Here is a 10,308-nt window from a genome sequence, read left to right on the forward strand (position 1 = left end):
TGCTCTAGAATTACCTTGCTTTGAACATGAACCAAATCTGAAATGAAAACTTCATTCTTTTCTCCCACTGATTTTTATTGCTACTTTTCAAGTCTTATGTAATACATATAGCTCTTTCCAAAGAGGAAAGTATTATGAAGAGGGGTGTAATTTGTTTGAACTAGTATTTAAGAGTAAATGTGAACCTTTGAGTGATGATACTTCAGCTACAAATACTGCCTTTTTGAGTCTGGGGAATTTTGTTCTGGATAACACTCACAACTAATTATGAGGAGGTATACAAAACTTTTAAAGTGATATCCCCACATTTATATTTACTTTACTTCTAGATTTAAAGTTCACACTACCACAGTTCTGGTGTAAAGGTGATAGAAGTTATTTCACTTTACAGATGTTTTATTTTTTATTGAACTTAAAAGGAGATAAGAGTTTAGGTTGCTAAAATCGCCAGTGTTTTCTGTTTTCCTCTCTGTTTTCTTCTTTCATGCTGTCAAGTTTAGAAATTACACTAAGATATTTAGGCAAAAGAGCTACAAATAGTGTCCTTCCTCCTGATCCTCACAGTGGGCTTTCAGTGATGACTGCAGTAATTAATCTTGTTTCTCAGGAAGACATTGAAAAATGATTTTTGGCTGGACTCCATGAGTAGAAAAGGCTATGAAAAATGTTCCATCTGCTTGCCCATCTGCCAGCAACATAGCTGTTTGTGATAGCTGATTATTGAGACTTGGCTTAATTGAGAAATTGCTGTGTTTTATTTGTAAGATTTTGAGAAGAGAAAAGTGAAGAGAAATGAATAACTGAGATTTTCTCATTCTAAAAAGAAGTGCCCTTTATCACCATAATTAATATTTTTATTTACTTTTTGAGCTTGTCCACTGAGTCTTTCTTGCGTCAATAAATACGGTTTTTCACATTCTCATATTTAGATTTTTGGTATTCTTGATCTCAGAGAGTAAAATCATTTGGACTACCAAATATATTTTATATTTACTAGTCCTTTTTTTTTTTTTAATATGTGAGGGAAGATCTGCAAGCAAAACCCAAGTTTATAATAATCAACTATGAGACAGTTACCAACTTTACTGCTTTGCTTTTTGTTTAAATAGACAAACACAAAAAGCATAGTTTAAAAAATTCAGTATTAAAGGTAAATTGGTCCTGGAAAATTTATTGATGTATTTATGTGATTTCTGCTGCTTCTAAGAAAAATGATAAAGAGTACCAAAGAAATGTTTGCAAAGTTTCTGTCACTTAAAACAGTCAATTCCTTCTCCTTCCCCTCTTCCTTTCTTCATAATAAGGAGGTGATAAGATACAAGATGGCTAGAAGGAATTCAGTAAAGCATTTACTGCATTTAGCTAAGGAACTAAATCAAAATTGTATGTATACTTTTTCTGTTTTAATTGTATGTAGTAGTGAAGGAGATAAATGCCATACTTTTTGGAAATAATTTGTAAGAATTACACTGTTTCTTTTTTTTAGGGCTCTGCAGCATCGAGCTGATGTGTCTTGCCTTTGGAAGCTAGTTGGGGATGCTTGTACCAGTCTGTATGCTGTCTCACTATCTAAAGTGAATGTTAGTGTCTTAGGAGTCCTCCTAGGTCAGAAAGAAGGAAAACAAGTATTAAAGAAAAATGAGCTCCTCCATCTTGGAGGAAGGTAATTTACAAAGATTGCCAGTGGATGACATTCAAATCGAATTAGAACATCGTAACACAATATAACATTCACTTTTATATTTCTATAGGTGTTATGGTCGTGCATTAAAACTGATGTCTACATCTAACACGTGGTGTGATCTTGGAATTAATTATTATCGCCAAGCACAACATCTAGCAGAAACAGGCAGCAAGTCGAATGATCTTCAGGAGCTATTGGAGAAATCTTTGCATGTATGGTTTTGAGAAATTTTTCATAAACTTTAAAAAAAACTAAGGACTTTTCTGAAAGATGCTTTTGATAAAGTAAATTCTGTAGTGTTCTCACATAAAACCACACTTGATATAAATGCTGATATTCTGAGAAAAATTTATCTACTTTTACTTTTCAGTGTCTGAAAAAGGCTGTGAGACTTGACAGTAATAATCACTTATACTGGAATGCTCTTGGTGTAGTTTCATGTTACAGTGGTAAGAATTGAGTAACACTTCGATATTTTTAGAAGATTGCCTGTTTTCAGGCAGTAAAGTTCAGTTTTATTGAAATCTGTATTTTTCAGGTATTAGAAATTATGCCCTTGCTCAGCACTGTTTCATCAAATCAATCCAATCAGAACAAATTGTGAGTGTTATGTGTCTCTGTCTATGCAAAATAACTTCAAAATTTAGTGTTAATGATTTTCTGAGACTGCTATATAGACAAGGGACCTAATTTTGTATATGTGTGTTTTTTAGAATGCTGTTGCATGGACCAACTTGGGAGTGTTATACCTTGCAAATGAAAAGATTGAGGTACATATATTGTCTGTTTTGTCCTATTAAAAGTAAAGAACATTTTCTATATATGTCCTCTTCATAATAGCTTAACTTGTTTTGGAGAAATACTTTGCACATTGTTATCTATCCAGCATGCTCTCTAATATGCTAGATCATTGATAGCATTCACTTGAATAATGAATGTGTCACAAGAAATTTCTGGTTTTATAATTATGTTGTTTTTTTCATTTGGAGATTAATTCTGTTATGAATTATTTGGGTGTTTTTCTTTTTATCTTTTACACATTAAGAGGAGTCTCATGTAGGCTGTGTTGGGGGTGGGGTGATGAAGTAAGGGCATTTATTAGTACTCTCTAGAAACTTAAATTTAACCTTTGCTTGGTAATTTAGATTTGGCTTTAGCAGATATTAATCCCTTTACATGCCACGGTGTAAATTGTCATACGTGAAGAGTTGTATATAGAGAATTGGAGCTACAGTAATGGGGAGCATGTTTATAGGTCATGTTTAGAAGTTTCCACAAATCTATATATAATAGCACATCTGTACTGTTTTGTGTTTCAGCCAGTATATTAAATATCATCCTTTTAAAATAGCTTCAGTGGTATTCTCAGGGATACATGAAGTCACTGCAGAGATTGCTTTAGAAGATTGTAAATAGAATGAAGAAAAATATTAATTTGGATCTTAAAATATGTGAAAATATTTTTTAAAAATTTAAACAAAGATAAGTCTTAGTTAATAAGCTACGAATGTGGTTTTATGGTAGTGTGGTGCAGTTGTTGCCCATGAGCTTACTTTCTTATGAGAAAAAAAGACTGTTTCCTGCCACACATAGATAGATTATTGGGAAAACAATATAAAGCAGCGTATAATAAGTTATTCTTTGTAGCAGGAAAAAAAAGCATATGATTTAAAGTGCCCAAGTGGGGTAACTTGAAAGTTTCCTAACTGTTTAGCTCAGATTTATGTTGACCACTCCTTTCGCCCAGTAGCAGGTCTCAGACCTCACTGGTTGTTAGTTTTTATCTTCCCAGTTGAGCTCCAAGAGAGGGGAATAGATTCAGCCTTCTCTAATTATTTCCATCAGACCTGTGGCTTAGCAAATAGATGGGTGATTGGTTCAAAGTTCTGCAGACTATGAAGTAGACACCTACAGTGCCCTTTCATTGAGGACCAGAATCCCTAAGCCTGTAGAGAAATCTGTTGAATCCGGGACTTTTTCAGGACTATATTTAAGACATAGTGTTAAGCATTGCCAATTGTGCTTAAACAGTGAAGTTTTAGGTTCATTTGTATTTCTGTTTACAGGTCTGACTTTTCTTATTCTCTTATGCTTTTTAAATATAAGTGCTTTAATATAAAGTTTATAAAATGGCTTGTTATTTTTTGCCTTTTTTTCCTAGCAAGCTCATGAAGCTTTCAAAATGGCTCAATCCCTTGATCCATCTTATTTAATGTGCTGGATTGGACAAGTAAGATATATAACATATAGTTATTAATAATCTGTTTTATAACTAACATGTTAATAGAAAGTGCTATAAATAACGTGTTAATATAAACAACACTGATAATAATGATAGCATTTGAGGGCTTACTTTGTGCCAGTTGCTGTGCTAGGCTCTTTGTGTGTGGAAGTTGAAGCTAAAAGATCCTAAGTCTCATGCCCAAGGTCATACAGCTTGTAATGATTAAGCTTTGATTTGAGGGGCTTTGAACACCATCATTCTGCCATTATTATTCTTAAAAAATAAACCTAGAACTCTGTTAGCATACATTTATCAAAAAAATGAACATTTACAAGATCATTTTGATTATGTTTTCCTCCTTTTCTGTAAAATCTTCATATTTGATTTGGTACTTGTTTATGAGTGCCCGCCCCCCCCCCCCGCCCGGCAAAGTTTAGATATTTGTACTGCCAACTAGGAATCAGGTTACTAGTCTGAGTCTGTCACTTACTAATTGTTTTACCTTAACATATCACTTCTGGATTTCATTTTTCTTACCTGAAATTGAAGGAGGTTGGCCTGAGTGGCCTCCAAGGTCTTGTCTAGTTGAGAAGTTGTAATAAATTAGTAAGTGGTTGATTGTTTCAGTTCAGAGACTAGTGGGAGCATCATCCCTATTAGAAAATCATTAATCAGGGATTAGATATCTTCTATTGTACTTTGACTCTTGGGTCTGATTCTAGTTAATTGGTGAAACATGCAGAGTTAGGAAAGGCAAACTCCTGTTGCCATTAGCTGTGGTAGCATCTGGGAGCAGTGGCATTACTACACTAATCTCTATGTAAGGTTTTGGACCCAGGGGGCCTGAGAATTTGCATTTCTAACTGCTCCCAACTGAGGACGATGCTGGTGGTCCAGGGCCTTCACTTTGAATCACACTGCTGTAGGTCAGTAGGTCTCAGATGCTCATCAGAGTCACTTAAGTATTTTTTTTTTTATTTTTATTTATTTATTTTTTAAATTTTATTTATGTTTGGCTGCATTGGGTCTTCATTGCTGCACGTGGGCTTTCTCTAGTTGCGGCGAGTGGGGGCTACTCTTCGTTGTGGTGCGTGGGCTTCTTATTGCGGTGGCTTCTCTTGTTGCAGAGTGTGGGCGTCAGTAGTTGTGGCATGCGGGCTCAGTAGTTGTAGCTCGTGGGCTCTGGAGTGCAGGCTCAGTATTTGTGGCGCACGGGCTTAGTAGCTCCGTGGCTTGTGGGATCTTCCCGGACCAGGGCTCGAACCCGTGTCCCCTGCATTGGCAGGCAGATTCTTAACCACTGTGCCACCAGGGAAGTCCCTTTTCTTATTTTTAAATTATTTCTGTTCTTAAAAATAATTTATTTCAGGAGGTAATTAGTAGATTTAATTAAAATGGTAAGAATAGAGTGTGGCTTAATATTAATTTCTTCATTAGTAATGTGTGATAACTAAAAAAAAAAACCCTGCTTTCTTATAAAAGATAGATGAGCTTGAACGTAATTTTAACTATCACATAATCTATGAAGTCAGTGGCATAGTTATAATATTTAAAATCGTGAGGCAGTTTTAAAAAATAAACATGTTGAGACTCTACCCAGATCTATGGAAGCTAGATTTCTAGGGGAGAGGATCTCCTTTTTAAAAACTTTCCAGTTGAATCTGAGGGGACCCTATGATTAACAACTCTCATCCAGACAAATACCAGTATGAATAGATTGGGGGGAGGGAAGGGAGAAGGTAGCATAGCTGTATCAGTGTTCTGAGGAGTTTTATGTGGATTATTTCACTAACTCCCTGGTTGCAAATGGAGTTCTGCAAGCATCTGTCAGCTTAAGGGCTAATTTAACAAGTCATTCTGGTCCTCTGAGCCATGGGAATACAGTAGCCAAGATTGAAAAAGAAGTTAACTTTGCTTTTAAGCACAGCTAGTAAACCTTTGGTTCCTCCAAAGAGTTTCATTTATTATTATTATTGTTAGTAGGAGTAGTGGTAGTAGTAATAGTAGTAGCAGTAGTCCTTTTAAACACATTAAGAGCCTCCTTTTTCCTTTTATAGGCTCTAATTGCAGAGACAGTTGGAAGTTATGACACCATGGATCTCTTCAGGCACACTACAGAACTCAGTATGCACGTAAGAATTTGAGCATTCTTCAGGATTCATTAATGAATAAAGTACTGTCCTTGAGGAATTGAATACATAGTGGTATCAGATGTTAATGATAGTAGTTGTCCCTACTCTTCATTCTTTCTTAAAAAACAGATTAAACTGTCATTAAAGAGCTGATGAAGAAATGACATTGGGATTCAATAGATGAAGTAGTCATGTAGAATAGAAAACTGAGACTCTAAAAATAAAACCACCATCGACAGATGAATGGATAAAGAAGATGTGGCACATATATACAATGGAATATTACTCAGCCATAAAAAGAAACGAAATTGAGCTATTTGTAATGAGGTGGATAGACCTAGAGTCTGTCATACAGAGTGAAGTAAGTGAGAAAGGGAAAGACAAATACCATATGCCAATACATGCATACGGAATCTAAAAAAAAAAAAAGGTTCTGAAGAACCTAGGGGCAGGACAGGAATAAAGACACAGATGTAGAGAATGGACTTGAGGACATGGGGAGGGGAATGGTAAGCTGATACGAAGTGAGAAAGTGGCATTGACATGTATACACTACCAAATGTAAAATAGATAGCTAGTGGGAAGCAGCCGCATAACACAGGGAGATCAGCTCGGTGCTTTGTGACCAGAGGGGTGGGATAGGCAGGGTGGGAGGGAGACGCAAGAAGGAGGGGATATGGGGATATATGTGTACATATAGCTGATTTACTTTGTTATACAGCGGCAACTAACACAACAATGTAAAGCAATTATACTCCAATAAAGATGTTAAAAAAACAAACAAACTGGTAGGTCCATACCTACGGAATGCTAAGCAATAAAAAGGAGTTAACTATTAATACAAAAAAAATGAGATAAATACTAGACTTGGTTGACATTTCTCGATTACTTATGAAAGTGTTTTAGAATTCTTTTGATTGGTAATTATTTGTTTGACCTATGGAAATGATGCTGAGAAGAAGCAAACCAACCCATCAGGAGGGGCTCTGTTTTTTCCCCTTTATTTATCCTGCTTGATTCTTCTACTTAGGTTTGAAGCAAGTGATCTAAATATGTTCTTAGCTGTGTTGTATCATAGTGACCCTTTATTTAAAGGCACTTACCAGTTGACTTAGAAGACTAAGATGTGATATTTACTGTATTGAAGTACATTGTTTCATTTCTTAATTTTTCTTGGAAGATTTATTACCCTGTGTCTACTTGTTAACTTTGGCCTTTTTACAGACCGAGGGAGCAATAGGTTACGCATATTGGGTCTGTACAACATTGCAAGATAAAAGCAACAGAGACACGGAGCTGTACCAGTACAACATCCTCCAGATGAATGCAATTCCAGCAGCACAATTGGTTTTGAGTAAATACACAGGTAAGGCACCTGTTATACAATGGCAAGGTATATGAATAATTGTTAAGATAATTTAAAGAATGTAAATTAATTAAATTTAAAATTAATTCCAAATTAAATATTAGGTCCTTAAGACATGAATTTGCCCTTCTCCCACCACGGCCAAGTATTCTGCTTTTTAAACTTTACTAAAGATTTTTGAAGAGTGCTGAAAATTGTTATTACCTAATGATTCAAGGTAGAAGTGATTCCCATGTTGTAGTAGGAAGCATTTTGGAGCTTAATGGTCCTGAGTTGCTGCTATTCTAGCTCTGCTGTTTACTTTCTCTGCAGTCTTAGGCCAAGTATTTTACTTCCTTAACTTCTGTTAATCTTGGGAAGTAGAGATAATAATACTGAGGTTGCAGAGATGTGAGAATTCAATGAGGTAATATGCTTTAAGTTCCAAACCCAGTGCCTTTAACGTCCCACTTTAACACGTGATCTTTCTTCAACATACTGGAAAAATATGTTTAGGCTTAGGAAAAGGACAGAATAGTGAAATTTAATTAACCATCTATTGTAATAACTTTCTTCCTTAATAAAACTAACACTGGGTTTAGTCTCAGCTCCACCACTTAGTAGCCATGATGAAACCTTGGGCTTATTACCAAATTGAATTTTAGTTTTCCTACCTATAATACAAGAGTGAAAGTATCTATTGCTTAGGGTTTAATGAAATGATATATATAAAATGTTATGCAGAGTACCTGGCATATCCTAGATGCTCAAGAGATGTTAGTTTCACTAGCATCTTATTTATCCCTCGACAGTTGAATAATATGAAGAATCAGGTAAACTGAAAAGCAGAAAAGAAAATGCCTCATCATTGTAATATGCAGGATGGTAATACTCTTCCTGCATTGAGCCTGGGGCACTTGAGTAGAAGGCAGTTCATTTATAAACATCAGCACTTCGGGACATTAAAATGTTATGCAGTGTGCCCAAATGAATGACTCTAATGAATGCCTCTGAGAAAGTGTATGTTCAGAAATTTTATTGATAGGTTTCCTTACAGAATGGGAAACATTTGTGAAGGGTTTACATAAAGAGGTAAATTTTTAGCTTTCTGCAAAATTCAGTTACCTAGAACAACAAAGAGTCTCTGACAGTTATAAATAGCTAGGTTTTTGAGTCTGTAGTGGAGCCGTATCATATATTTATTTAACAAATTCAATTATATGTGCTTGGCCAAAAAAATATTAATTTAGAAGCAGAAAAGAGAGAAGGGGGGACAAGAGAAAATGCAGATAAATCATTTGTCCTGCTGACCGTTGGCCTCAGGGTGAGAGTGGATGAAGGTTATGGGTCTCCTCTTAATTTGACTCAGTTTGGTGACCTTCTCCTTGTGTGATGACCTAAGAATTTTGCAAGAATCACTTTAACTGTGTGATTTTTACCTTACGCTTTGACAGTTAGAACCTAACCATCACATAAGATGTGATTATACTCTACTCTGTTAAACAGTTTAAGAGATTTGAAGGCTTGCTTCCCAACACAACTTAAGTTGATCAGATGTGTTTCTTTCTCCTTTGCATGTTAGTAGATATATGATGTTTTTTGACAGTAGAATTCAAAATACTACACTGAAAGTGCCCAAATCATCTTCTGTTTCTAGAGTACAATACTGAATTTAAAAAAAAAAATACATAGAAATTGGAACAGAACCATCAAGAGAAATTGTTGCTAAATTTAATCACAGGAAGGCTTAAGTGACTAGCCAAAGAACTGGATTTCCTTCCAATTCAAATGACCAGTTTTAACATGAGCTATGATTTCAAATTGTTATACCTTTGGGAATAAAAAAGTGTTTAAACTTTAAAACATAAGTAGAAGGCATATGTAACTATAGATGTTACTCAATAATTTAAGAGTTCTGAAATGATTACTGATATTTTATAGTCAGGATAAAATCAAACTACTATTCTTAGCAGTGCCCATGACCTCAGGAAATAATCTAGAGTTTAAAATATTGAAATAATTGAAAATAAAACTCATATTTTACAAACACAACCATTATGCACATGCAAAGAAAAGATATTTTTGGATTTCCAGAAAGAATTCAGAATTATGCTCCAGCTTTCACAATGTTGGGTTACTTAAATGAACATCTACAACTGAAGAAGGAAGCAGCAGATGCATACCAAAGGTAAAGGCTCCCTTTAATTGAAATGTGGTCCTTATTTGTCAGTTGGCCTTTTTAAGATATAGTCTCATTTTCATGAAGAAGGTACTAATAAAATGTTCTGATTCTTTTCCTGATCTTTCATTATTTATTATTATTACATTTTGTATATGAAAAGATACAGTTCTAAATTTTCAGCTATATTTTCGTTTCTATTGCTCAACCTGAGAGAAAGAGAGAAAGAGAGAGACAGAGAGAGAGAAAAAAAACAAAACAAAACCCAGAAAACCTCTCAGGTTTTAGAAAAATCTGTCCCTTTACAGTTTGTCTCGCTTTATTATTAAAGACATATTTATTCAGAGAAGAAATGAGATTTAAGGCATGAGAAAAAGTTACATGTTATTTTGAATCACTTTAATGTCTACCATATCATATTTATTCATTCAGTAAATATTTGTTAAATTGCTATGTGTCAAGCAGTGTCCTTGGCAGTGGCAATTTAGCAGTGAGTTAAAACAAACACAGGCTCAGTTCTCATGGAGCTCATGTTCTGGTGGAGGGGAGGCGCACTGTAAGCTAATAAACATCTGTGATGGTAACAATTGCTAGGAAAGAAAATCAAAGTAAAGTAAAGGGCTAGACGCTAGAGAGGCAAGCAGCAAATTTGAGATAGGTTTAAGAGGTAGGTTTCCTAAGGAGGCAATTAAGGCCTGACCTGAATGAAGTGAGGCCACAAGCCGTTTGTTTATCAGGGAAAGA

The 10,308-nt window shown here is 35.1% G+C and overlaps 1 protein-coding gene across 1 annotated transcript in view; it reads left to right on the forward strand.

Annotated features, from left to right (window-relative positions):
* The window catches only part of SKIC3 (SKI3 subunit of superkiller complex), a gene marked incomplete at its 5' end in the record, with an annotated part of 72,807 nt that overhangs the window by 23,412 nt on the left and 39,087 nt on the right, over positions 1-10,308 (forward strand). Inside the window, 9 exons of the mRNA XM_007469751.1 lie at positions 1,487-1,663; positions 1,752-1,896; positions 2,055-2,133; positions 2,223-2,284; positions 2,398-2,454; positions 3,846-3,914; positions 5,966-6,040; positions 7,265-7,406; positions 9,480-9,573. Of these exons, the coding sequence (XP_007469813.1) occupies positions 1,487-1,663; positions 1,752-1,896; positions 2,055-2,133; positions 2,223-2,284; positions 2,398-2,454; positions 3,846-3,914; positions 5,966-6,040; positions 7,265-7,406; positions 9,480-9,573 (900 nt within the window). The remainder of the gene's footprint in view (positions 1-1,486; positions 1,664-1,751; positions 1,897-2,054; positions 2,134-2,222; positions 2,285-2,397; positions 2,455-3,845; positions 3,915-5,965; positions 6,041-7,264; positions 7,407-9,479; positions 9,574-10,308) is intronic.

This window comes from Lipotes vexillifer, unplaced genomic scaffold (genome assembly GCF_000442215.2).
Source record: "Lipotes vexillifer unplaced genomic scaffold, Lipotes_vexillifer_v1.1 scaffold67, whole genome shotgun sequence".
Lineage (NCBI taxonomy): Eukaryota > Metazoa > Chordata > Mammalia > Artiodactyla > Lipotidae > Lipotes > Lipotes vexillifer.